General features: G+C 60.3%; 2 protein-coding genes across 3 annotated transcripts in view; one reads left to right on the plus strand and one right to left on the minus strand.

Annotated features, from left to right (window-relative positions):
- Akap13 (A-kinase anchoring protein 13) overlaps positions 1-5251 on the plus strand; it is a 177502-nt gene extending 172251 nt beyond the window's left edge. Inside the window, 2 exon segments of the mRNA XM_042698540.1 lie at positions 925-1252; positions 1604-5251. Of these exon segments, the coding sequence (XP_042554474.1) occupies positions 925-1252; positions 1604-1653 (378 nt within the window). The 3' untranslated portion in view covers positions 1654-5251.
- Positions 5252-8151: 2900 nt separating this feature from the next.
- Positions 8152-27071, minus strand: Klhl25 (kelch like family member 25). Of its 2 annotated transcripts, XM_042698542.1 has the most exons (4): positions 27027-27050; positions 22028-22031; positions 10374-12174; positions 8152-9152 (listed from the first exon to the last, which is right to left on the minus strand). In XM_042698542.1, the coding sequence occupies exon 3, from the start codon at positions 12165-12167 to the stop codon at positions 10398-10400; it is 1770 nt and encodes a 589-aa protein (XP_042554476.1). In that variant the 5' UTR covers positions 12168-12174; positions 22028-22031; positions 27027-27050; the 3' UTR covers positions 8152-9152; positions 10374-10397. The 2 variants fall into 2 exon arrangements, with proteins under 2 accessions (XP_042554476.1, XP_042554475.1); XM_042698541.1 differs by lacking the exon at positions 22028-22031 and having other exon boundaries at positions 10374-12179; positions 27027-27071.
- Positions 27072-27164: the final 93 nt, after the last annotated feature.

Raw genomic sequence — 27164 nt, forward strand, 5'->3', positions numbered from 1 at the left:
CGGGGAGGAGTCAGGTCTCTGGGTGCCTGTTGCATCTCTGGGAGGCCAAAGCAGACAGTGGACCCTTGGTGCCAGTGGACCAAGGAGACAGAGCAGTGGGCTGTCGCAGCAGGTGGCAGCAGCCACCCAGGATTTCCAGGGTTACCACTCTGTCCTGTGCCACATGGGAAACTACAGACAAGTGCCCGCCCTCCAGGGAGCCGTAGCGTGGTGGGTGTCCACCAAGGATAAAGGAGTCCTCAGCATGACAGCAGGGGTCATTCACAGAGCCAAGAGCCCACCCATTCCCCCACGCACAGATAGCATTCTTGTTTGGGGAGGACCCTGCATAACGCCCGACTTGCTTTGCTGCTGGTGACGAATCCTTTCTGTACATGTTCTGCTCTCCTGTGGGGTCTTCCAGTTGTTAAGCGCGCACGCTGGGCACTTGGAGCAGATGGAGGGCCTCACTGTGCCCAAATCTCCCCGTCCTTTAAAACTGTTGTCCTTCTGCCATGTGCAGCATGTGGGGCGGCTGTGCTCACTCTCTGTGGAGGATTTGGGGGAGATGCAGGAGCAGAGAAAGGCTGGTGCTCCTGATGACAAGGACAGAGCCACTCCCACATGAGTGGGTCCCCAGAGGGTCCCCACTGAGAGGGGATTGACCTTCCTGACCTCCAGCCCAGCCACGGCGAGCTGCCCTCGTTCTTTCCTAGGCTCTCTCCTCAGAGCCCCGCTGGTCCCTTAGTGCCCGTCATGACGTATCCGTGGCACAGAGGTAGTGTGTTCATGTGTTCCTGGGTCCTGCGTGAGAGAGGACAGTAAGGGAAACCACAGCTCATTCTAGACACGCAACCTCACACACGTGTCGAATGCTGCCATGCACATGGGTCGCGGCAGCCTGGGCAGCCCCCGCCTAATGAGCCTTCTCCTGACCACGTGCAGGTGCCACATCCACACAGCAAGCTGATGCGCATCCCATCCTTCTTCCCCAATCCCGAGGAGCACCCCCTGCCCTCTGCCCCCTTGGCCACCAAATCAGGATCCCTGGACTCGGACCTCTCGATCTCCCCCAAAAGGAACAGCCTCTCTCGGACACACAAAGACAAGGGGCCTTTTCACATACTGAGCTCCCCAGGCCAGCCTAGCAAGGGCCCCGAAGGGCAGGCCCAGGCCCCCTCGAGCGCCACCACTCGCCTCTTCGGATTAACTAAGCCAAAGGAAAAGAAGGAGAAAAAGAAGAAGAGCAAAGGAAGCCGCTCCCAGCCTGGTGGTGAGTACCCACCCCCGCCGGCCAGGGCAGGCTTGTCTTATGAAGGTCAGAGAGTGGCATGGGGCAGAAGGACGCAGTTCAGCCAGGCAAAAGCCAAGCTGGCACCTCTCTCACCCAGCCCACTTATAAGAGTGCCCACTATGTGCCATGTTTCCCTGACCCCTGTCCTGTGCCTTGTTAAGACCGGCCTCTCCCATTAGTGGGACTGTATTAGTGCCAGTCCCGAGGCTTACCATGGGGGACCTGTTTACCAATGGCCCAGCCGCCCCGCCCTGCCCCGCCCCGCCACACTGGCCTGGGAGGAGAGGCAGGGCGTTTGCGCATGTCTTCATCTCAGTCTCACTGTTCCAGATGGTCCCGCATCGGAAGTGTCGGCAGAGGGGGAGGAGATCTTCTGCTGACCCGGCTCCTGAGCTCCGGCTGTGCCACCTGCTTCGCCTGCCGCCCTTGCGCACAAGTCTCTTACACTGGACGTCCACAGCTCCGCGTCCAGTCCTCGGCAAGGCGCGTCGTGTGCAGGTTAGGGTGGAAGGGCACAGATGCCATCCGGCCATGGCCTGTGACTAACCAGGGCTCAGCGGGGCTGGTCCTGCTCAGGATGTCGCCCGGAAAACAGCGCCCCTGAAGTACAGGCGCAGGTTAGGATGCGAGCCAGCAGCCGCCACAGGGTGAAAGAGAGGGTCCAAATGCCACCGAAACTCTGCCCACCTTGTATTGTTTGGGGGGACAGAACTGGAGTCAGGGAGCAGGTACTGCAGATTGTACACGCACATGGGGTCTGGCGATCTCAGTCATGAGAGTAGCTTGGGCTCAGCCTGGTGGCTTGTGGACATTCTGTCCTTCACTCTGTGGTCCTCCAAGATTGGGTCCCCTTGGCACACTTCTCCCCCTTTTGTATCCATTTCTCAATTCATTTCAGAGGCAATGGCAGACATTTGTGAAACCAGTGAGAGAAGGTTTGAAAGCGTGTAATCAGTCCCCCTCAGTCTGTGTCCTGGCTTAACTTAGAACATCAGGTTCAGAAAAAATGGACTGCTGCCTGCATGCGCGTGGTTCCAGACACACGAAGTAGAGTCCTCCCCACCGTGGCGTGGTGTCACCATTGGGTGTCACCAGCCTGGGAGAGGCCTCCAAGCGGCTTCCCAGGCAGCTGCCTGGGCCTGGGCCCCTCTGCCCCGAGGAGCCCCCGCCCAGCACCAGCCCCTGCACCAGGACAGTTGGCTGAGAGGTAGGTTCAGGGTTTCCACCAGCACAGACAGGAGCTGGCCCTGAGAGGGAGTGGGGAGGGTCATCCTTCTGTGTCAGAAGGAAGGCCACAGTCTGACTTAGTTTCCTCCGTATTTTAAACCCGAAGCTCTGTTGAGTATTAATTCTGCTCGCTCTGGGAGATGTCACAGTGCTGTCTGTTTCTCCTCTGTCCTTTCCTCTGTTCCATCTGTGTCTGCTGCTCTGCCAACATCTCTGGTCACGCTTGTCCTCCCCGCTCCGCTGGCCCCCCGCGTGGCGTCTGCTCCTGGCATCGGAGGCCTGGGACTTGGCGAAAGCGAATCTTTACTTGGTGCTTGATGTTGAACTGCAAGCTGGCCTTGCAGATGGAGATATTTATCTTTCAGTTTATTTGAAAGAGTCTGGTTTCAGATTTTTAGCCTAAATCTGTTTTATTTATTTTGTGTATGTGTCTCATGTTTCGTGTTATTTGTAAGGCTAGCCAGGTCTAGCCACCCAGCTGCCCACCCCATGCAGAGCGATGGCGGGCAGGCATCAGCCTGTGCTGACAGTCCGGGAGAAGGCGGGGCTTCGTTCCCTCCCCACACACCTCCTTTATTACGAAGGTGTCTTCCTCAATCAGCAGTTTAGCAATTGGCCACCTCTGAGGTACCTTTGCCTACTTTTTAAAAGAAACTTCACACTCTTCAGAAAGAGGCTTTTAAGACCAAAACCAACCCCCATTTCTGTTGGGCCTTTCGCGGTGGGAGTCAGCCGCTGCCTTCAGCCCAGCCCTCTGGGCCTGTCCCCTTCCTCAGGTCCAGCGTAGACAGGGCTCGGCTGGCTGTCCCTGTCGCTGCTTCCCTGTGTTTGCCATGATGTGGTGCCAGCAGCTGCTCCCCCCTCTGCCCAGCCTCGGCTCCCCCTCACAGCAAGCTCTGAGGCAGGTAGCTTTGGGCATTTGGAGGAGCAGAGCCATCACGCTCCCCACATCCCAGCAGCTTCTAGCAGCTCGGTCAGTTCTGCCTGCATAGATGGGAATCACACAAAGGCAATCCTGAGCTCCCCAAGATGGCTTGCTGTGCCAGGCCTGCTCCCTGCCTCCTGCCCCACGTCACTTACAGAGAGGGGCCTTGGGGGGGCTCAGCTGCTTATGCTTCGGCTCATGACCTTGAGAAGCACTTGGAGCTCTGTTGTGAGTTCCCCCCTGAGAAACCACCCCACCCAGTCAAGCTGAAGAAATCAGGTTGTTCTTCAGTTTGGTAGGGACAGATAGAAGACCATCCAGAGCCCTTGACATGCGGAGTCCACCGGGCAGCAGGGAGGCTAACAGTATCTTCTCTCAAAGGATAACCGTCTCGGTCCTGTCACCTGCTTGGTGGCGTAGGAGCACTTTAAACACACAGCCATTGGCTCCGTTTTGGAGACAATCAAACGTGTTAGCTGTTTTCTTAGAAAACAGGGCGAAAACATGCAAATTGCCACATTCTACCTTTGCCAATGTTTCCTCTACCCCCATGAGCCATCTGAGAGGAAGGTACCCTTACTAAGCTTGTTTTTAAAAAGGTACGCACCAGCCTTCTTTCCTCTTCCATGTCTCAGGGTTATACCACTGAAAGCTGCCTCTGTTAGTCACCGCAAGGCCTCAGTGCTAGCAGGAAGCCTGCGCTGGGCTGGGTTTGATCCAGTCCTCTACTTGGGGATGTGTTAACAGGCCAGGGCTTAAGTAAATGCAGCCCACCATGGAGATAGAACCACAGCCAGTAGGCCAGTGCTTTAGCCACAAATTGCTCTCCTTAGAAGTACTTCCAGTGTCATTCTTCTATCCCTGTGGCTCTGTGTCCATCTTGCCAAGAAGTCTGGTATTTTCCTTGGAGCTGAAGTATCTGAGGATGGGTGGGCAGTTATCAGGTGTAGAAAATCACAGATGACAGAGCAGCTCTGAGGTGACCAGACCCCACGTGCCAGGACGGCCTTGGAGTATAAACACACATGCCATCTTCCCAAGCAAGCATGAGCCTGCGTCCACACCGCGCGTCCACCTCAGACACCAAGGACAGACAGATGAGTTTGGTTTCTACGTTTTTCTTTCTCTGTCAAATAACATTCCTTGGAAGCAGAGCTTTGGAATCTCCCGCCTGCCGGCCGGGTGCTAAAATAAGAGGTTCCTAATCTGCCATGGAAGCAGTGGGGAGAAGAAAAGGTCTCCATTAATTCGTCAGAAGTTGAACAGGATGTGAGATGTTTCCCCACCTCACCAAGGCTACCGGATGGGTGACCCAGGCTGGCCGGACTCTCTGCCCTTGGCCGAGGCGCAGGCATCCGCTGCGGGCCCTTCAAAGGATTGTCCTCAGACCTCCATCGCCACACAGGTGGCCGCTCCCACAGCACTCCTTGAAAGAGGTTCTGTGGCCAATGGCCAGCCTGGCCTGGCCTGGCCTGTCCTGCCCTGCCCTGTCCTGCCCTGGCCACCCCTCCCTTGGGATGCCCTCGCAGCAGGATGGCGAGCTCTGCCCTCCTGGTTGTTTCAGATGCTGTGTGAACATTTCTGTGCTAAATCCTATTCAAGAAGAAAGCTGAGTTTAAGCCCACCTTTGTATATTAGACTGTAATTATGTATAAAGTGAAGCAGTTTCAAAACTGTAAAAAAAAAAATCTTTTTTTCAGTGTGTTTTCTGGAATTTTGCCACAACATACTGGCTTTGTATTTTATTTATCTTCTAGTTACTGGTTTCAGACTCTTGTAAAGTCCCCCTCTGCCCTTTCAAAAATAAATTTCTTTTGAAGTCTTCATTCTTGCTGTCATTTCTTTCTGTCCTGAGTTCCTGGAAAGAGGGGTGCCTGCCTCTCCAACTGACAAAGAGCTCAGCTCTCTCGTGGGCACAGTTCAGGGAGGAACAAGTGAGGGTCCTGCCCCGGCCAGGGGCCTTCCCCTCCCCCTTCCCCCGCTGGGGCTGCGGGGCTGCCCTGGGCAGGCTCTTGCCTTCCCCTGGACGCTGTGTCCCTCCAGTGGTGGACAGAAGAGAGCAAAGCCACCTGGATTCCTGGCTCTGCCCCTCCCCCACAGTCCAAATGAAAACCCCTTCAGGCTGCCAAGGGTCTTCCCTTTGTCCACAGACATGGAAGTGCACGGATTGCTGAACAGAGGCCTTTGTAGCCTTGGCAATCGCTGCCTGTTTTCAAGCCAGTGGAACACTGGTCCCTTTTCACCCACTTCCAGCCGTCTCCTCCCCCACCCTGCCACCGCTGTGGCCCTGGCCCATCCCACCGGCAGCCCCAGGAGACAAGAGATGTTCCCACTGCCTCCCTCTGGCTCTTGGTTCTCAGCCAGCACCGGCTGCTGTCTGGGAAGCAAAGGAGGGTGAGAAGCTTCCATTCTTCCCTGAACACAGGCCCCCGGAATCCTACGTGGTCTTTCAGGGGGGTGCTGGGTGGGCCTCGCCTGCCCTGAGTGGGGCACCACACAAACCCCACCTGTACAGAAGTGCCTATTTCCAGCTGAGGGGCCTCAGCCACCTGTGCCATCTGTGTGAGGCCAGGAGAGTTCTGATCAGCAAGAGACTGCAGCTGACGGCTGGGCATAGATCAGAGCCTGGCGCACCCGGAGGAAATTAGGAAGCCAGGATGGAGGCCAGGGAAGCCTGCCAGGAAGAAGACGGGACCCCAAGTACTCACGTCATTTCCCAGGAGCCAGCCACCCTGCAGCACGGTGAAAGTAAGGCTCCTACCTGAATCACAATGATTATCCTTGCTGCTTAGGACCCAAGATCTGAGAATCTTGGTTTGAAGCCAGCCCCAGCGGGCAGTACCGTACCACCACTAAACAGATTGCTAATAACTTACAGGCAACACAACTTTATGGCTGGGTGCCATCTTGGAGTTCCATTGTCTCGCCACCCGTGTGGGTGGCCGGGGGCCTGACAGGCTTCACAGTGACAGGGGCTTTGGAGGAATGGGTGACGGCCCCAGCTCTCATCTATGTCAACAATTTGAGAGCTGGGGCTGGGAAGGTGGTTGGTTCAGTGGTAGAGTGCTTGCCCCGCATGCATGAGGCCCTGGGTTCGATTCCTCAGTACCATGTACACAGAAAAAGCCAGAAGTGGCACTATGGCTCAAGTGGTAGAGTGCTAGCTTTGAGCAAAAGAAGCTCAAGGACAGTGCCCAGGCCCTGAGTTCAAAACCACGGGACTGGCAAAAAAAAAAAAAAAAAATAGAACTGTTCCCCCTTGGTCTCTGCCATCTGCCCCGTCTTCTAACCCAGCCCCAGACCCTATGTGGCCTCCTGCTTTTGTATGGTAGCCATGTGTCACTGTCTCTAGAAAGCCCGGTGAGACAGCCCAGGCAAACCCCCCAAACCTTACTCTCCAGTCGGCCCTGGCGCACTCACCCAGCACACCCGGTGCGGTAGCACCCCGGCTCCCCCACTGCTGGCTTCACCGAGCCATCCCCTGGACACGGACTGAGGCCCGCACCTTTGCTGAAAGGCCAGGCTGGTGCAGCACAGCCCTGCTGCCCTCCTTGTTCTAGGTCTCTTCCGAGTCTGTTTGAAAGGAGAGAACCCCTTGCTCTCTTAGGCCACTCTGACCCTTCCAGGCGGAGCTACCCTGCAGCCAGCCGGTGATGGAAGATCGGAGTCCGGATCTGCACAGCTCCAAGGCCAGGCGAAGCCAGAGACTGCCCTCCGAAACCCTCAGCCTGCCCTCTGACCTCTTTTCCATCAGACCATTGCGCACTCTGACCTCAAAGCCCACGCTGACTAGTAGACACTGACACAAGAAGGAAAGGCCACTTGGACAGACATGGAGGGTTATGACATCAACCACCCACATGCAAACCAGCAGAGCGGGAATCAAGGAGGCGCCCAGCGAGACTTGGGGCTGCAGCCAGGTGAAAGGCCGCCGGCATGACCAGGACTTTCCAAACGCCAGGTCCGATTCAGCTCCTTCAACGGCCATAAAACGCAGTTTCTCAAAATACTGCTTGCCACACAAAGGACCTCTGAACCAGATCCAAAAGTGTACGCGACTTGTATCTTAAATTGGCCTACAGACAAGCAACACTGGTGTGTGCGGAGAAAAGCTCAATCGGCGAGGTCTGCCCTGGAGGGGGCTTCAGAGAAAGAACTTCACACATTTCCTCCTCAGTCGTGACGTTCATTCACATTTCTAGGGAAAATGAATGCTTGACTTCTTGTTTCACGCAAGGAAAGGAAAGCTGAGGTCTTCATGGGTCTGCTGTGCCGGGCGGGCTGGCACGGTTGGGCCGGCTGGCGTTTGCTGGCCCGCTTTGCAATTAACGTCACGTTGAACCGGTGGCAGAGGACAGAGCTGCTCTCCTAGCGGCCTCATCTGCCCAAGTGGATGGAATTGATTTCCACCTTGGACTTCCAGGACCTGGATAAGTGAAAGGCTTATGGGGTTTACAGTTGGTGAGCAGGAAGGGGGCCCCCCACCCCACCTCCCCCGCCCCCTACCCACAGGCAGGGTCCATCACACCCTGGGTGGCAGGAGGCCAGATAGGAACCCAGCCCTGCCCAAGACCAGTCCCAGAAACTCAGAAAGGCCGAGAATCTTCACATGTTTTTATTAAGTTAGAAACCTGACAAAGCGGCATAGCTTTGCAGAAAGCACCACGCAGGTCCTTTGTGCTTCGTGTCCACTAAGTGGGCGCCCCCCCCCCGCCCCCAGCATGCCCAGGCGGGGCCTGAGGGACATGTTCAGCCCTTCGCCAGGGCTCCTCGGTGAGCCAGCCCCAGAGCCCCCGCCCCCAGTGACGCCCACGAGGCCAGTGCCAGGCCTGAGGCGTGGGGACCTCGGGGATGGATGGAGAAACCATGGCTCCAAACTTCTATCCACACGGGAGCCCACTTGGGGGCTCACCCTGAGCCAGCCAGGCAGCTCGTACAGCGGCCTGGGCCCCCCGCTGCTGAGATGCTGGGGACACCAGAGAGGGATTCCCCAAGACTCGGGAGGTGACAGTGGCTAAATAGCTATGGGTTCTCCGGGGAGCCCTTGGTAGCCGAGGGGCGGAGCGGGCCCGGTGTCGGCAGGTGGCAGGTCTTGACAGCGGACAGTGTCCTGTGCAGCTCGGGTGGTCTCTGGTGTAAGGAGGGAAGGTGACAGGCTGCCTCCCGCCTTCCCCCCCCAGCACCTGCCAGATGGGCACGCTTGGGGCCACTTGGTGGGATGGTGGGAGGTCAACAAGCCAGCCACCCCCCTCCAGCCTGGGATCGGGGTTGTCTGGTCAGGCTACCACCGAGGCAGCCTGTGGGGTTCCTGCCCCTTACTAAAGCAACAAGGCACCCTCAGCTTTCCTGCAGTGTGTGCCCAGTCCAGTGGCATTTTCCCGAGTCCCAGGACAGCGGTGGGGGGGGGGGGGGGCTGCACGGCCTCCCACAGGGCAGCCCTGGAATCAGAGGCTGTGCCAGCCTGTCACGCTGCCACCCCACCCAGCTCCGGCCTGGGCCTCTGCCCGGGGACCTGGCGGCAGCCGTGCCCCCTGGGAGCACCCCTCCCCACGCAAGACCACAAGACCCGGGGCGCACGGGGCGCAGGCGCTTCGCTTTTCTTGGCTGAAGCTCAGAGGAGCCTCCGGAGGTGGCTGCGGCCGGTGCGGGCGCTGTCAGCTTTGCTTCCCACGGCGACAGCAGCGGGGTCAAGGCCGCACCAGGACAGTGTGGAGGGACAGGCAGGGTCTGCAGAGGACACGGGAGAGAGAGGAGATCATCAGAGGCCGCCCTGTTCTGGCCTAAGCTGGAATACAGTGATGTCATCATGGGACCGCCTTGGTCAGAAGGCCAGGGAGCGTGGTGGCACCCCGAGCTGTGGGCTCCCCACCTGCCACTCCCTCCAACCCTGCTCCCCGCTCTCTGGCCCTGGGGACAGAACAGGCCTTGTCCTCCCCGTGGGACAGATAAATACAAGGAGATCACCCAGCAGGAGCAGGGGTGGGAAGGGGTGGGACCAGCTCTGGACCGTTAGGTTATTTGGATGCAGGGGATGGGAGGGAAGAGATCCAGGGTTGGCTGGAGGGAAGGGCAGCACAGCATGACAGAGGGAAGGGCACAAAGGCCCTGGCTTGTGAGGCCGAAAGGTGGCGTCCGGGGCCTGAGCACTGGGCGAGGGCGGGAGCCCCGCCCCCGGCGTGATCTTGAGCCACGGTGGCCCCCCTCCTCCCACCGCTCCCTCCCCCCCCCCCCCCCCCCCCCCCCGCGCGAGCATCACGCTTTCCCCGGAAATGAGGATGGTGGAGGCTGAGTGGCGGCGGGCAGCCAGCTTCTGAAGCCAAGGAGAAAAAGACACGACACACACACAGGCCGCTGTGGTGGCGCCCTGGGCAGTCACTGCCGCAGCCAGCCGGCCCTGGGCCAGCTCCAAGGAGGCCAGGCCCTGACAGTGCCTGAGCAGATCAAATCCGGACAGACATGCCCTGCAGGAGAAGCAGGGAGGAGAGGAAAGAGCAGGAGGAGGAAGGGGGAGGAGGAAGAGAGGGAGGAGGAGCCGGTGGCCCAGCACCAGGTATTCCAGGCAGCGGGATTTTGGTTGGGGGGTTTATCAAGAAGTCTTCAGGGTGTCCTTGGACACCAATGCCCACATGGGTGCCCTGCTTTGAGGAAGGAGGCCCATAGGAGGCGTGGGTACCCACGCAGAGCTCATAGGACTGTCCTGTGACCCACTGCCCGGCACAACATGGCCAACGCGTGGGGAGGGCAGCCGGGGGGGGGAGGGGCAGTGCTTTCCTAGTGGTCAGCAGCAGCTGCCCCTCAGAAGGTGCAGCCAATCCAGAGCCATGTGGCTGAGAGCCCTGGCCACCTGCAGTCCACCGGATATGGCAGCCTCGTCCCCAAGCGCCGTCCGGGGGCTGTGGGCGGGGGGGGCGGAGAAGAGGGGGGAGGGGGGAAGAGGGGGGTCCTCACCTGGCCGCGCTCCGCAGGTACCCGTCACGCAGGCAGGTGCTTCCAGGTGCTGACGAAGGCCGTGGGGATGAGCGAGTAGGGCACGGTGGTGATGCAGTTCCACGTGTCCGAGGTGGGGTCGTAGCAGTCCAGGGTCTTACACCGCTGCGTCCCAAAGTAGCCGCCCACCACGTACAGCTTGTTGCCCGAGGCCAGCGCGTGGCAGGACATGCGCTTGGCCGTCATGTCCCCGATCCGCGTCCACTGGTTGGTCTCGCAGTCGAAGCGGTAGGCGGAGGCGGCGGTGAACTCCGTGTCGCCGCCCATGATGAAGATCTGGCTGCCCAGCACGGCGGCGGCCGTGTACCGCCAGGGCTGGGGGCACTCGGCCTTGATGGTCCACCGGTTCTCGGAGGGGTCGTAGCACTGGACCTTGGACACCATGTCGCGGTGGATACTGGTCCCTCCAAAGACGAAGAGCTTCAGCCGGGCGCTCACCACGGCGGCATTGCTGACGCCGCTCCACAGCGGGGCCACCATGGTCCACTTGTTGGCGCCGGGGTCGTACTTCTCCACTTGCTTCAGGGAGACGGACGGGGAGGCCGGGAAGACGCCGGCCAGGGACGTGTGCCCGCCCACCACGTACAGGCAGTTGTCCAGCTCGGCCGAACCGTGGCCGAAACGGGCGATGAGCATGGGCGCCGCCTTGGACCACTCCTCGTGGACGGTGTCGTACACCCAGACGTCCTTGGACACCCCGTTCTCGGAGCCCCGGCCCCCCGTCACGTACACCTTGCACCCGATCGCCGAGGCGCTGAACTCCTTCCGGGGGCTGGGCAGGTCGGCCTTGGGGATGATCTCCTTGGCCTTGTGGTCCACCTGGTAGATCTTGTCGCACATGAAGGTCTGGCCGCCCAGGATGAGCAGCGTGTGGCCCGCCTTGCGGGGCCGCGCGCAGAGGCTGGTGACCACCCCGTCGTTCTGCAGGATGCGGGTCTTGCAGCGCAGCGCCTCGTCGATGACCAGCTTGCTGCGTTCGTCGGCCAGCAGGAGCGCCTCACCGGAGACGGCCTCCTTCAGGCAGTCGGAGGGCAGCAGGGCCAGCCGCACACTGCGCAGCAGCTCGGGCAGGTGCGCCCGGCGCTCCTCCGGATCGTGCTTCACCCACTGGAGAATGGCCTCGAAGACCACCCGCTCGTCCTCGGTCTCCAGCTCGTCGCTGGAGATGAGGTCCCGCAGCGTGTCCTTGGACAGGCTGTTGAAGTCCTCGCTCTGCCTCACCGTCTCGAAGTGCACGAGGCACATGCGCCAGGAGAAGTCGTACAGGCGGCGGCACTGGTGGGCGTCGGACAGCAGCAGCATGCCCAGGCAGTTGGAGGGGAAGAGGTTCTTCTCCAGGAACTCGGCGGCCGCATCGCGCACGTCGTGGAACTGCAGCATGTCGCCCGCCTCCAGCAGCGACTCGGCGTTCTCCTCGTTGATCACGATGCGCGACGAGTAGGCGAAGTCCAGGAGCAGCTCCAGCACCTCGGGGTGCAGGTTGTCCTGGAAGTTCACCGTGTTGTCCCGGCTCTCCCGCAGGCCGTGGCTGAACATGGCCTCGAAGTAGCGGCTGGAGGCGGCCAGCACGGCGCGGTGGCAGGGGAAGGTGCGGTCGCCGGCTCGCAGCGTGACGTCGGTGAACATGCGGTGCTGGCGCAGCGTGTTGAGGTGGGCCAGCACGCAGTCGGGGTGCGAGGCCTTGTGGAAGAGGGTGATGTTCATGGAGCCCGTGCTGCCCCGGGACTTGCGGGTCTCGTGGACGCTGACCGACATGGTGTGACTTGCCTGCGGGGAGAGCCGCACGGTGAGAGCGGGGTCCCGGCCTCTCCCCCCACCACCCCCATCCTGGCCTCTCCTCCCCTCCCCTGCGCTCATCTAGGATGAACTGAGTCCTCTGGCCACAGTCCTCAGGGAGAATGGTTTCCTGCTCGCCCGCTTCCTGCTCACTCACTACCCGGCCGGGGAAGCTGAGGCTCAGAGAGCAGGAGCAGACACACCCGGTTCTGAACTGGAGGGGATCGCCCAGCTGAGCGGGCCCAGCGCGGAGCCGCGCCACCAGGACGGGGACGCGGGCGACAGGAAACGCCTTGGCCAAAGTGGCCCAGGGCAGACAACGTTCCAGGGTCCTGACCCCCTACCTCCCCGAGCCCCCCACCCCACGAGTCAAGTTCGCACTCCAGAGTTCGTGCTTCACTGGAGTTGTAAAACAGTGTGCAAATGTCCATCGCTCTCTCTCCTCTTCACAAAGAACCAGGAAGGTACCGTGCATGTGGGCAGGGCAGCCTAGGGGAGGGACCCCATTCTAGGCGGCGGGCGGGGGAACAGCTCCTGGGCTCAGGTCAGCCTGCCTGGGAATGGGGTGAGCACACAGGTACCCGCCATCCATGGAGGGCCCCCCTCTCCCCGCCCCAGCCCGGGGGGGACCCCTCCCCTGCTGTGGGCCTTGGCTGCTCTCATGCGCGCGCAAGCTCCGCCTGCTTGGGCTACTCCCCAAGCGTCCTTCCAGCAGGGTCGGGCAGGGAGTCTCAGGGTCAGAGAGTGACCTGGCCAGATGGCAGCTCGGCTGACGGCTGGGCCTGAGCCCGTGAGGATGTGCCCCTTCTGAATTCTGGGTATCTCAAGAATCTTGCTGTGGCTAGCGAGTAGCCTGCATCCACCCACCAGGCCGCTGGACGCTTTCCCAATGTGGCCTTTCACCCGGTGGCCGGCCAGGGCCTTCCCTGCCCCGTCCTCCCCACCCCCACTGGGTACTGCTCCCTGCATGGGGCAGCACTGCCTCCCTGGGGAAATGGGGCAGGGTGGGTGCGGTCCTGAGTGGGAAGGGATCCAATGGGGGGGGGTCCCACGCCCCTCTGTTCCCCCCAGTCAGAGGTGCACCGTCTCCCCTAAGGCATAGCCAGAGATCGGGTCCTGAGGCATCTACCCAGGCAGAGAGAGAGAGAGAGAGAGCGTGTGTGTGTGTGTGTGCGCGCGCGCGCGCGCTCTGGCTGGCCTAGGGGCTGGCGGATGCTGACCTCAGGCTGCCTGGGGAGCGGGGGAGTGTGTGTGGGGACAGCCAGGTGGGGACGCGGGTAGTGAGGTTCCAGGCAGGACAAGACAAGGCTCACAAGACTGTAAGTGCCAAGAGATGGGGCAGGCAAAGCTGAGGTGACCTGGGTGCTGGGACCAACAAGGACCTTGCAAGGCGGCGGGCAGGCGAGCAAGGCGGTGGGCAGGAGAGCAAGGCAGCGGGCAGGCGAGCAAGGCGGTGGGCAGGCGAGCAAGGCGGTGGGCAGGCGAGCAAGCGAGGGTGGGAGGGTGTGTGGGAAAGGACTGGGCTCCTTGCAGCCTGCCTCCAGGAAAGGCAGCCCACACAGCACTGAGAAACAAAGTAACTCAACATGCCTGGAAACAAAGTAGCCAAGGGGTAGGGGCTCCAACTCCCTCCTGAAGGCCGCATTCCCCCAGGCCAGGAAAGCTGCCCTGTGCAGGGCCTGGTTGCTCTTGGCCAGCTCCGACCCTGCCCCCTCCCCCACCTGCCAAGGTTCCCACGCCCTAGAGTGTGAGCTCTGGCTTTTTGCTTTTATTCTTTTTCACTTTTTTGAGACCTAATCTTGTTACGTAGCTCAGGCCAGCACTGGACTCAGTCTTCTGAGTGCTGAGATTACAGACATGTACCACCAGGCTCGGCTTGAATTCATCATCTCCCTGGGCACCGAACTCGGCCTTGGCACATGCCAGGCAGGTGGGTGCTCTACCAGTGAGCAACATTCCCCAGCCCCAGGGCTGGTCACTGGAGGCCAGGGGGAGCAAGAGAAGCCACTGGTGGGCTGCATCCTCGATGGCTCAGGGTGACCTCAGGATCTCAGCGCCATGGTCGGCCCTGGGCCTTTGCCACTGCTGTCCATGGACAGTGTAGTGGACACCTGGGAGTGGATCCCATGGCACTCAGCCATGCAGGGCCAAGCCCTTGCACGGGGGCTGCTGGGAACCCACAGGGAGGCTGCGTGGGGCCCGGCCTGGCACACGTATGCATGCACGGGGTGGGCACAGCTGGATCCTCATGGACCGTGGGCAGCAGGGACTGGGCATCTCCGTCAGGCCCTGGCCCTTTCCTCCTCTTGGAACCTGGGCCTGCCTGCAGACACAGCACTAATGCTTCTGCTACTCTGAGTGGGGAGGGTGTGTATGGTGGACGGTGAGCCAGGAGCAGGGAAGACAGTGATCTTCGGGCAGAGGCAGAAGCCGTGGATGGGGTGGTGCAGAAAAGGAGGGAAGGGGCCGGGCCTGGCGGCCCCCGCCTTAGGAGGCTGAGATCTGAGGATCGTGCTTCAAAGCCAGCTCCAGCAGCAAAGTCCGTGAGACTCTTCCCTCCAGTGAACCCTCAGAAAACTGGAAGTGGTGCTGTGGCTCACAGTGGTAGAGCGCTAGCTGTGAGCAAAAAGAGCTCAGGGACATGGGCAGGCCCTGAGTTCAAGCCACAGGACCAACAAGAGAAAAGGAAGGAAGGGGTCACAGCCCAAGATAAAGCAGGGCTTGCTGTGAGGAGCCAGAACGTGCCCTAACAGCTCCCTGGCTATTTACATAGACGATGGGCCAGGTTACACTGCCAAAACACCAACCAACCAACATGCCCAGATCCAAGTGGCTTTGTTTCTCAATTTGAATTTTTTTCTTGTTTTGGTGCTGGGACTGAGGCTTGAACTCAAGCCTGGGTGTTGTCCCTGAGCTGTTTTTGCTCCGGGCTGGTGCTCTACCACTTGAGCCACAGCTCCACTTCCAGCATGATGGTGGTTAACTGGACAAAAGTGTCTCACAGACTTCCCTGCCGGGGTTGGCTCTGAATTGTGATCCTTGGTAGCTGGGATTACAGGTGTGAGCTAACAGTGCCTGGCTTCTCTTGGTTCTCCTTACCAATGTCACTTCTAGCATCTAGAGGACAGAGGGGGCCCCAATGGAAGGGCTCTGGGACCAGAGCCCTGGGGACTGAATGCCCGGAAGAGCAGGTACCATGTCTGGCAGAGTCTCCCTGCCCAGCAGGAAGCCAGAGGTGCAATCCAGCCACAAGTGAGGCAGGGAGAAAACACAGAAGCTCAGGGGTTACTGATAAGGGAGGCGGCCAGGCCCTCAGGCCCTCCGTCCCCACATGGCCTCAGCCCCAGGCCCTGACACCTGTGTTTCCCAGATTAGGAAAGCAGGCAGATAACTCGCAGAACTGTGCCCAAAGCCCAGCAGGGGAGGAGGGGGCAGAGGGAGGGAAGCCCAGGAGTGGCATCTGAGCCTGGGTCCAACTCACCTTCCCCCTGCCCGACAGGTAGGAGACCCAGGAGGTTTCCTGGGCCAAGACCATGTCACCTTGCTCACCAGGCTCCACTGCTCGGGCCAGGGACAAGTTGGGGAAGGGGGGAGGGAGGAGGGAGATGGGGGGGGGAAAGCATCCGTAGGTCATTTTGTATTCTTAACTGTTCAGATAGTGTTCAGATAGGAGGAAAGGACCTCCGGGGACTAGTGACTCCTAGACACTCTCTGGACTTGGCCGGCTCCTCACCAGCAGGATCTGGTTTGGTTTGGTTATTTTTTTTCCCCCAGGTGCTGTCAGGGCCTCAGCAGAAGCAAGAGGAGGGTGGCACAGTCAGCACCCATGGCTCTGCCTACGATCCTGTCTCCTCCGAGCAAGCGAGAGGCCGCGACCAACCCCCAGGAGTGTGAGCCTAACGTGTGTGTGTGTGTGTGTGTGTGTGTGTGTGTGTGTGTGTGTGTGAGAGAGAGAGAGAGAGAGAGAGAGACAGACAGACAGACAGATATACAGACAGACAGACAGAGATACTGCCCCTAATTTGGGGCAAAAACACGTTCTTATAGCACATAGTGTGCCAAGATGCTAACATAGTGGGTGGGCAGATTTAGGAAAGAGTGCTAAGACAGTTGTGGGGTTGAGCTGGGCACCTATGGGCTCACACCTGTTACCCTAACTACTCAGGAGGCTGGAATCAGAGGATCACAGTTGGAAGCCAGCCCATTGGAGACTCATCTCCAATGAACCACCAAAAAGCCAGAAGTGGAGCTGTGGCTCAAGGGGCAGAGCTGTAGCCTTGAGCGGAAAAAGGTCAGCAACCATGCCCAGGCCCTGAGTTCAAGCTCTAGGACTGGCCTACAGGGTGCACGCACACACACCCCGATAAATAAAAATAAACTGCAAATGGAAATTCTTTCCTTTGGCTCGCGATGTTCTGCTTTTCTCCGCAAATAACAGTATTCCAGTTAGGACGTTAACTTTTGGTAGCATGGGAGCAATTTGGCTCTCCACTGAATTACTGCAGTCACGGATTATTAATTGACCCTGTTTATACCTTAACGTCCTGTGGCTGTCACTTTCCAATCCTTCATTCCCTACAGAGCAAGGGCTGCCGCGGCCGCCCACTGGCACACTAAGCCCAGCCTGGCATCTAGGTAAAGGTTCATGTCTCAGAAATGCGTCATAACCACCACGCACGGGTCCAGCGCCTGGAGTCTCCTGAACTGTTATCCCCAGCCCAAACCAAGTACCTTGACTTGTTCTCTTGAGACGAATCCTTTGGGTGCTGGTGTCCGGCAGCCCCATCCCCACGCCGGGCACCTCCTGGCAGGGAGGTGGCACAGACACCAAGTCACCCCCGAGTCATCAAGGCAGGCAGCAGGTGCGCCCCAACCCCCCCCCCCCCCCCAGACACGCAAACAGCTCAGAGGCGTCTGCAAAGCCAACTGTGGCTCCAGATAGGAACAGGGCCAAGGAGGAGAACACAGCTCCGGCAAAGGGACCTAGAAAGGCCATCCCAGGGGGCACCTCCCTCGACAGCAGAGGCAGCCTGGGGAGACCGAGGACCATCCCTTCTGTGGTCTGACCCCATGCAGACAAGCCTTTAAAAACATGGAGGCTTAGGTATCGCTTTCAGTGCCGAGCTTGGAGTGGGGGCCAGAGAGAAGGGGCTGAGCCGCGGGCACTGGGCCACCCCGGTGGAAAACTGCTTGGTCCTAGGCCGGGGTCAACCGCAGTCCTGGTTCCTAACCCATTCCCCCCACCTCCCTCCCAGGGCAAGAGCCAAGGGGAAGATAGTGGCCAGACCTCTTGGAGAACAATTAAGCAACATCTTTGGATGTAACATGTTCCCTCTGCCCCACCCCCACCCCAATTCTAGCCACACTTAAATTATTCAGTTGTGAGATTTTTTTTTTTTGTATTACTGGGTTTTGAACTCAGGGCTTCTAACCTTCACATGGTTCCTCCATCACTGGTGTTCTACCACTTGAGCCACATTTCTAGTACAACTTTTTGATTTGGAGATGAAATCTAGTGCACTTTTCTTCCCAGGCTAGCCTTGAACTGCTCTCCTACAGACCTCGGCCTCTTCAGTAGCTGGGATTACAGGTGCATACCACCACTCCCAGCAAGTATTTTCATAGGTTTGCTGAGCTGTGGAGTCTGAGCTGACATGAGTGAACTTTTGTACTCTGTGACATTCCATCCGCCAGCCCATCCTGAACTCTGAATGGCTCGTTTACCCAGCTGTGCTTCTGTAACACAGTACATGTGCTATTTGGACAACACTGGTTCACTTGGGAGAAAAGGCCTGTGGCAAATAACATCTCCATATTACCAGTGCATCTGACCTGTGGAGACTCAAAAGAATCTCACTTCGAGAGAAACAGCAGAGCAGAATTTCCTTGTCTACCACATAAACCATGTTTTCTCCCTCTCCTCCCACCTCCTTTTCTCCCTCTCTTTCTCTTCTACACGAGTATGCCCATCCTTAGGCTTGAACTCAGGGCCTGGGCGCTGTCCCTGAGCTGCTTTTTGCTCAAGGCTAGTGCTCTACCACTTGAATCCCAAGCTCCATTTCCAGCTATTTTTTTTCTTTTCTTTTCTTTTCTTTGGTGGTTAATTGTAGATTAAGAGTCTCACGGACTTTCCTGCCCAGGCTGGCTTAAATCTTAGGCTCCTGGGTAGCTAGGGTTACAGGTGTGAGCCACCAGTGCGGGCTCCACGCTTTCTTACAAGATCTGAGACAGAAGCTTCTGCATGAAGTGGGGGCCAGCGTACTACCTCCCCTTCAGACCTGCTGCTGGGGGGGTGGCAGGGCAGTGCCCCCTGGCCCACCTCGGGCCTTCTGCTCCTCCCTTCATTATCACAAACTTCGCCACGAGGCCACCTCCCACTCCTCCAAAATGACAGAGCGCAGGGCAGGGCCTAGACCAGCAAAGTACAGGGGCCGGGCCGGGGCTGCCGCACCGGGACAGCACAGTGGGTAATTCTTGGTCTCCTGGAATTACAGACCCAGGCATATTTATAGCAAATACACGGCTGCCCAGAATAGCCGCTCGTGAACACTCACAACGTGTCCTTGGCCACTGAGCTCCGTGAAACGCTCCTTCCTGGGCCTGCGCTGGTGACACCCTCACTTTCTGCTGCAGGCTGGGCGCACTAAGGGACCCATTCCATCTCTCCGCTCCTGCATCAAATGCTTAGTCGTCAGCCACCAATCTTTCCTGCTCAAAGCCTTTTTTTTTTTCTTTTTAAGGTGCTTGGCTTTTTTATACTTCCAGCTGGCACTCCGCTGCTTGAGCCATGCCTCCACTTGCAGCAGTTAATTGGAGGTAAGAATCTCTTGTATTTGTCGACCTGGGGCTGGCTTTGAATCACAGTCCTCAGATCTCAGCCTCCTGAAGAGCTAGAATTTCAGGCTGGTGCCTGGTGTCAGAAGCCTGCAGTGAAGATCAGCTATGCAAGCCGTGTTCAATGGGTCCTTCCTTCTCTTCTGGCCCCATGCCCCTCCGGGCGGCTCTCTCCCACCCTCTCAGCCCCTTCAGCTCCCCTCCCCAGACCTGGCATTGATTTCGCATGTAGACTCTGGCCTTGTACCTGAGCAGGTGCTCAGGACATTCACGCAAGAAGCCTGCAGAGGGGAGGACACCTTTGTGAGGTCCCCTGGAGTCAACACCCTGCCACCCATCCCTCTATGCCCACCCCGCTGCCCTGCTCCTGCTGGCAGTGTCTTTGCTCCGTGGGTCCATGCACAGTGACCAAATCTCCACCTGCACCTGCACAAGGGCGAGTTCACTTTGCCATCTATGTTATCCAGACCCAAAGACAGAGGCCCATACGGAGCGGAAGAAAGGGCATAGACAGGCACTGCTAAGAGAAAGCAAACCATCCAGAAGCTGTGGATGGCCCTGTGTCTGCGGCACACACCATGTTCCCAGGGATAAAACAATGGAGGAGGAGGAGGAGGAGGAGGGGAAGGAAGCTGGACAGCAGTCCCTAAATCCCATCACCTGCTAAGTAGAAGCGGGCTCTGGGGACAGGTGCCACGCCCCCAGATTCACATCCCAGCATCTGGAAGACTGCACGCTCGCTCCTCTCTCTCTCTCTCTCTCACATACACACACACACACTTTCTAAAGTGTGTATGTTGGGCTGGGAAGGTGGCTCAGTGGTAGAGCGCTTGCCTTGCATGCCTGAGACCCAGGGTTCGATTCCCAGCACCACATAAGCAAAAAGAAAAAAACCGGAAGTGGCACTGTGGCTCAAGTGGTAGAGCACTAGCCTTGAGCTGAAGAGCTGAGGGACAGCGCCCAGGCCCAGAGTTCAGGCCCCATGACTGGACCCCCCCCCCAAAAAAAAAATTGAAGTGTGTATGTTAGGCACAGAAAACAAAAAAAGATGAGTAATAGCTACTAGAACAATTGTAAGGATATAATGCAATAGAAGTTATTGAAAATGCCCAATGCCTTCTTTTGGGGATTTTCCATTCTGGTCACCATGGACCCAGGAGAAGTGGAGCCACTCGAAGACACAGACAGCACAGACTAGCTGTGCAAACACACCGTGCAGCACTCAGCTGGAGACTGGGGTGCAGCGGCCCTGCCTTGACCCATAGCGCCCTCTGGGAGGGAGGGGGGGTGGCCGGCTGATCAGACCCTCAAGCCTCACTTGCATTTGTTATCTTCCAGTCAAAGTCCTGCTTGGAGTGGGGGACGCACCATTGGGCCCACGAGCGAGCTGCCTCAGGAGGGCAGAGGGGTGGCCTGTCCGCACCTGCCCAGATCATCTCGGGCCGCCATGCTCACCTCCTTCCCTACACCTCAGGACTAGGAGGCTCATCGCTGCACAGACCCGGTAGCTTCTGCCCCCGCCCCCAAGGTCCCCTAGGCTACCTCCCTGGCCCTGCACACTGGCCCCACCCTCGGTGGTCCCTGGAGGCTGTCCTGGCCAGGCTGAGCTTAGTTCCACATGACCCCGGGGGGGGGGGGGGGGGGGAGGACGGACAACAGGCAAGAACAGCCTCACCAGCTGCTGAGTCTGCAAGGGTGGCCACGGGGCCTGGAGCCCACTTGGGGATGATGGCCAGCCGGGCCAAACGTCCCTAGGCGCTTGAGTGCCAGCAGCCAGGAACTCCAGTGAGGCTGCCCGGCCTAGCAACGACTCCATCGCGGGGCCCAAAGCATCACCTGGGACACAAGGCGAGGCTCTCAGCGGCCCCAGAGCTCTGTCTTCCTTTCCCTCCGCTCCCCTCAGCCCTTCTCCAAGGTGGTGGGGGGGAGGGGAGGACGCTACTCAAGTCACAAAGTCCAGCACCATTTGGTAAATCGATGCCTGTGGGGAGCTTCCCATGACAGGAAGACAGACAAGGATCCCCAAAGTGAACCGTGTGGACGTTGACCGCTTATCAGCGCTGCTGCTTCTGGCCTCTGGCTGCCAGGTAAACATGGTGGGGTCCGAGGTGGCCCTCTCGGAGCCGGTGTGCACCTCCCACCACCCCCACAGTGGGTCTCCCCGGGGACCGCTCTGGGAGGTGCTCTCCTGCCCCACCCAACTTCTCTTTCAAGTCTTTCGCACCATCTCACCAGAAGCTTAGAAACCTGAGTTCACTCCAACGGCCCAGCTGGCACTTCCGTGGCCTCCGCCAGGAAAAACCACACGCGTGTGTTTGCAGCGTGTCTGAGCAGAAAATGAATTTTCAGGAATGTTCTCCTGTGCATGGCACCCGCAGCAGCTGGCAGAGGCAGGACCGGGCGGGGATGGCAGGGCCTCATTCCACAGCCCGGCACTAGGGGCTCGGGGCTCGGACGCTTTTTGCTCAACCCTCAGGGGAGACCAGAGAGGCCAAGGGGAGGCAGAGACAGCGTCACTAAACCTCGATCTTCTGGAAAAACAGAGGTGGGTCAGATGCACAGCGGAGGCCCGGACACACTGCAGCACGCGGAGGCCCGGACACACCGCAGCAACTGTTCTGTTCTCTTCCAGGAGTAAGACGAGTTTCTCCCTCCCCCAAATCGGAAACAGGAATGCTATCCTGGGGGCGGGGGGGGGGGGGGGGGGTTGGTCTGTGCAGAAACGGGCGCTCGGACAGTATTGCTGGTGAGAGACCGAGTCTCTGTGGCTGGCACGGTGGCACGCTGCGAGGGAGGCTGGACGTGGGAGGATCACTAAGCCAGGCCAGCCCAACCCAGGCGGGGAAGTGCGTGAAACTCGGTTTCCACGGAGACAAGCTGGAGGGGCGCCATATGTCTCTGACCCCAGCCCCTGGAAGTCACAGCCCAGGGATGCACCCAAGACCCCCTATGCTAAAAATGGCCAGCAAAAACAGGGCCAGAGGCCTGGTTCGTCACTACTGCACCAGCCTAGCAGGTGCAAGGCCCCGAGTTCAAACCCAGTGCTGACGGAGAAAACAACCAAGACGTTGTTGATCATAGTGTGTGTGTTGGGGGAGGGGAGGATAAAGAAAATCAGGGACAACCCCAAAGTCTCTCTCTAGAAGAAAATAGGATGAAAGATGGCGGCATGGCCACGACACGGGGGAGGGAATATTTTGCGGTAGTGAAGGGAAGGAAGGCCTCGCACCTTAAGTGATAGCTGTAGGATCCAAATGACAGAAAGTCAAAGTCCATACAAGATCGGTCTACAGACACAGATTAAAAAGCAGGCAGACTTTCAGATCATGAGACCCCCTCCCCCATCCCCAGCCTGTACACACTACTCATTAGCAATGGCAACCCACTGATGTATTACGTAAAGCTCTAAAAAACCGAATAAAGCGACTTATAAGCACTCTCCCTGCACGTCAGAAGACTAGAGAATGTCCTCCCTCGATCCCTCACCTGAGTTAACCTGCCTGGACCCATCCTTCTCCACTCCCCTCGGAGCTGCATTTCTACTGTGGGTCTGTGGTGGGCCTCCCCCGGCTGATGGATTGGGGCTGGGAGAGAGGGAGGATTCACTGGACATCTTTGGAATAAGGACACCCACAGCGGTCCCGTTGTGACCCCACCAACGTGGAAACGGAGGGAGGCAAATTCTATCAACGTACCACCGCCCCCCCCCCACGCCCACCAGATGCTGAAGGGCAAGGCGGCAGGCAACATCTCTGTGCCCTACTTTCTAGCCTGTGTCAAGTTCAAGGCAAGCCCATCAGAAGGCGGAGATAAAAGCTCGCTGTGTGAATGGGGCTGTGAGTTTACAGCAGAACAATTCACCGCTGAGACACCTCATCGACCCAGCACTGGAACTTTCTAGAAAAAGAACTCCTCACCCTCTGGGTCCTCAAGCTCCTGCGCTGTGGAAGCGGCCGCCGGCCTGGCAGGCGGTCTGGGATTTGGACGAGGAAAGCTGCTCCCATCTCCATTAGGCAATGAATGCCCCGGGCCTCGACAGCTCTGTGGTGGGCCTCTGCGCCCCACGGGAACAGAGGGGAATGAACGAGGCCTTTTGTTTCCCTCCTGCCACTCCTGACCACAGGAAGCCTCGGGAGCCGTGGGTCTGACACAGGTGGGTGGAGCGCTGTGGTCCTTGGACGGTGGCCACGTGCTCCCACGGCCCTGTCCGGTGGGTGGGGCCATCCAACTGGTCTTGCGGGTGCCTCCCTGCCAAAGCCCGGCGTGGGCCTCCTCCTGCGGTCCCCCGGGCTCCCGCAGAACCTCTCTTGCTCCTTCTTTACCCATCATCTCTCTTCTGGGAGGTGGCTCTGACTCTGTGCAGGCTGGGGCTCATCCTCTCCACTACTGAAAGCAGGTCACCCGCTTCCTCCGGCGGGGGTCCGAGGGAAGGGACTTGCCCAAAGCCTACCAGCACTGCAGTGACAGGAGCTAGAACTGTAACCGCGGAACTCGGAACTCATGACTGAACTTGACGCCTCTGCACCGCACGGATGCCTGTTGAACCCGTCCTGCCTACTAGGGCTAAGCAACCGAACCGGGCCTTGTAAAACTACTGAACATCAGAGCTCACAAGAACCCCCGAGATGTTACAAGGAGAGTTAACAAGAATGCCATGCACGACTCCAACCACTGGGGACGGTGGAGAGGCGGAGCTGGCCTCACGGAGGCAGACGGTGACCCATGTGAGCCCCTCCCGGAGGCTGTACCCCACGCAGGTCTCAGGAGACCACTGTAAGGGGAGAGAAGGGCTGGGGAGACTCAAGTAGTTGCAGAAAACGTGGATTCCTGAGACCTCGGGGCTGCAGTTTAGAAAGAGGGTCAATGAACCATACGCAGCTACCCCTGGTCATCCAAAAGGGCGTGGTGGCCAGAAGGGGAGGGGGAGGGCGGGGTCTGGCTGGGGCAGAGAGCTCTCTGGCGGCAGCAGGCTGCAGATCATGGAGCCCCCAGCCTCCATCCTGCACCCAGAGGGAGGAGAGAGGGCAGAGCTCACCTGGCTGGTGCACCTTGCTAGTCCTAGGGCTGTCCCTGTGCCCGGTGTGACCCCGTGGGGGCCTGGCCATGTCACAGAACTCAACTACAGACATACACAGCCTCAGGCCCAGGTCTTGGACAGGAGGCCACGCTCTGCCCGCTGACCCCTCCCTCTCCCCCAGTCCTCTGGCCTCACGGGTCAGCTCTCAGGGCCTTTAGGACTGATGTACTGATGTGGACGCAGTGCTGCTCTGGGTAAAGACTGGAACCTGCAGTGGGGGGGGAGGGGCACCCCTCCCCTGGGGATGGAGGTGGACAAATAGAAGGACAGAAGTCTGGCTGGGATGCTGGGACACTGGGACAGAAGCCCTAAGTTCACCCTCCCCCTGCCTGCCTCCCTCCCTCCCCCTGCCTCCCTCCCAAGTGTTTCCTGGCTGGGGAAAAAAAAAAGTGCTTCAACAGCTCCAACCAGTGAGGCAATTCAATTATGAAATTCACCACATTAGATGGAAACCGACCTCTCAATCACCAATTCATTTGTAGCAGCCATGTGGGCCAGGGCTCCTGGGGGGAGGGGCTCTGCTAGGCCACGCCCACAGGGCAGGCCAAGAATTCTATCAATGGGCTGCTGTGTGGGGCCAGCAGGGGGGTGTTCCCCCGACTCCCTGGGAAACAGCCTGGGCCCAGAAGTCACTCAGCCTCCCTGAGTGGGGGACACTGCCCCAAGGCCTTGGACCTGGGTGTGCCTCCAGGGAGGCCTTCACCCCTCCTCCGTGTCCCCCACCCACATCCCCAGTCTCCCTGGGGTTCTCTATACACAGATGGGTCAGGACATCACACTCCCTTGTTCAGGAGGTCTCTGAAAGCAAAGTCCCCAAGCCAGACAGAAGGACAGAAGGAAGGATGGACGGAAGGAAGGAAGGAAGGTAGGTTAAACCACCGACTTGGTCCAGGCTCACATCCCATGCTGCCCTCCCCTGAGGCACAGATAGAAGCAATCAAGGTTGCTCACTCTTGCTTTGGACCTCACAGGCCTGGGCAGGGCGCTTTCTTTCCTCCCTGCCTGCTCTGGTCTCTCTGCCCCACTCCAGGTTTGGGTGCTGGGGTTTAAGATACCATTAAAGGACATGGGCTGCAGAAATACCCCCCATACACACACCCCCAATCCAGGACCATCTGCATCACACACAAGGCCAGGTGCAGACCCCACCTCAGGGCAGAGTGGGGGGGGTCACCTCCTCACAGAGGACTCCGTGGCCCTGGGCCTGGGAGAAAGGAGGTGGACACAGTCAGTGTGTCCACAGGTCAGGGGGTGAACTCAAGGACCAGATCTGTTCCCGGGTGGGGGGTGAGCCTCGAGTCCTTCCTCTCCCTCACCCCCAGCTTCCACCCCCAGCACACCCAGGCCACCGAGCCTCAGCTCCCTCCACCTGGCAGGCAAGCCCCCAAGACTGGTGCTGGGCGCCCTGCCCCTTGCCTCTCTCCCTGCCTGCCTCCCGGTGGGGCCTGGGACCAAAGGGCCAGGACACCTGTCCTGACTGGGGGTGGGGGGCAAAGTCCAGCAGAGACCATCCCGCCCTCCACCCCCCCTCCGCTGCTCCAGGGGGGACGGGAGAGACCTGGGCCCACTCCCCATCAGATGGAGACGCCCCCTCCCACCAGGGAACCCACCCCCTCCCCCCCAGAAGCCGGGTGGGGGCAGGCAACCCCGGGGGCGACCCAGAGCCAGCTCGGGGTGCGGCCAGGAGAGGAGCAGCTATGGAAGCAGCCTCGGCGGTGGGCACCCACGGAGGGGGACTCAGACCCGCTGGACGGAGGAAGGAGGCCTCGGGGCTGGGGGGGGTACCGGGCTGGGGAGGGGGGGTACCGGGGCGGCGGGGCTGGGGGGGGGTACCGGGACGGCGGGGCTGGGGAGGGGGGGTACCGGGACGGCGGGGCTGGGGGGGGGTACCGGGACGGCGGGGCTGGGGAGGGGGGTTGGGGAGGGGGGGCTGGGGAGGGGGGGTACCGGGGCTGGGGGGTCCCGGGCTGGGGAGGGGGGGGTACCGGGGCGGCGGGGCTGGGGGGAGGGGGGGGTACCGGGGCGGCGGGGCTGGGGGGAGGGGGGGGTACCGGGGCGGCGGGGCTGGGGGGAGGGGGGGGTACCGGGGCTGGGGGGTCCCGGGCTGGGGAGGGGGGGGTACCGGGGCGGCGGGGCTGGGGAGGGGGGGGTACCGGGGCGGCGGGGCTGGGGAGGGGGGGTACCGGGGCGGCGGGGCTGGGGAGGGGGGGGTACCGGGACGGCGGGGCTGGGGAGGGGGGGTACCGGGGCGGCGGGGCTGGGGAGGGGGGGGTACCGGGACGGCGGGGCTGGGGAGGGGGGGGTACCGGGGCGGCGGGGCTGGGGGGTCCCGGGCTGGGGGCAGCGGGCGGTCCCGGGCTGGGGGGAGTCCTGAGCTGGGGACGGTGGGGCTGGGGGGGCTCCTGAGCTGGGGACGGTGGGGCTGGGGGGTCCCGGGCTGGGGCGGCGGGCGGTCCCGGGCTGGGGGGCTCCTGGGCTGGGGACGGTGGGGCTGGGGGCTAACGGGCTGGGAGGGTCCCAGGCTGTGGGGGAGTCCCGGGCTGGGGACGGTGGGGCTGGGGGATCCGGGGCCGGGGGTGGGGGCTCCGGGGCCCGTGACCGGCAGCCCGCCCCGGCTTTGTCCCCTTTGTCCCCCCGACGTCCACGCTGGCCCGGGCGGCCCCGGGACGCGGCCCGGGGACGGGGGGTGGGTTCCGGGTCCCCACCGCGGGGCGGCCCGGGGACGGGGGGGGGGTTCCGGGTCCCCACCGCGGGGCGGCCCGGGGACGGGGGGGGGGGTTCCGGGTCCCCACCGCGGGGCGGCCCGGGGACGGGGGGGGGGGTTCCGGGTCCCCACCGCGGGGCGGCCCGGGGACGCGGCGACGACTCCCCGCCCGGACAATGGCGCCCCCAGCCCGGCCCGGCCCAGCCCTGGCCGAGCCACTCACCGTCCGGGCGCCGAGTGCCCCGCGCTCAGAGCCCCGCCGCCCCGAGCCCCGCCGCCGCCGCCGCGCCGCCGCCGGTTCCCACGGCCCGAACGCGCCCGAGAAGCAGCCCAGGCGCCGCCGACTAACTAGTTTCTCCGG

Source organism: Dipodomys spectabilis, unplaced genomic scaffold (genome assembly GCF_019054845.1).
Source record: "Dipodomys spectabilis isolate Male_0828 unplaced genomic scaffold, ASM1905484v1 ptg000233l, whole genome shotgun sequence".
NCBI lineage: Eukaryota > Metazoa > Chordata > Mammalia > Rodentia > Heteromyidae > Dipodomys > Dipodomys spectabilis.

What these genes read in the sequence shown, in the direction of transcription:
- Klhl25 (XM_042698541.1), bottom strand. Translation starts at nt 12,167, where the DNA reads ATGTCGGTCAGCGTCCACGAGACCCGCAAGTCCCGGGGCAGCACGGGC.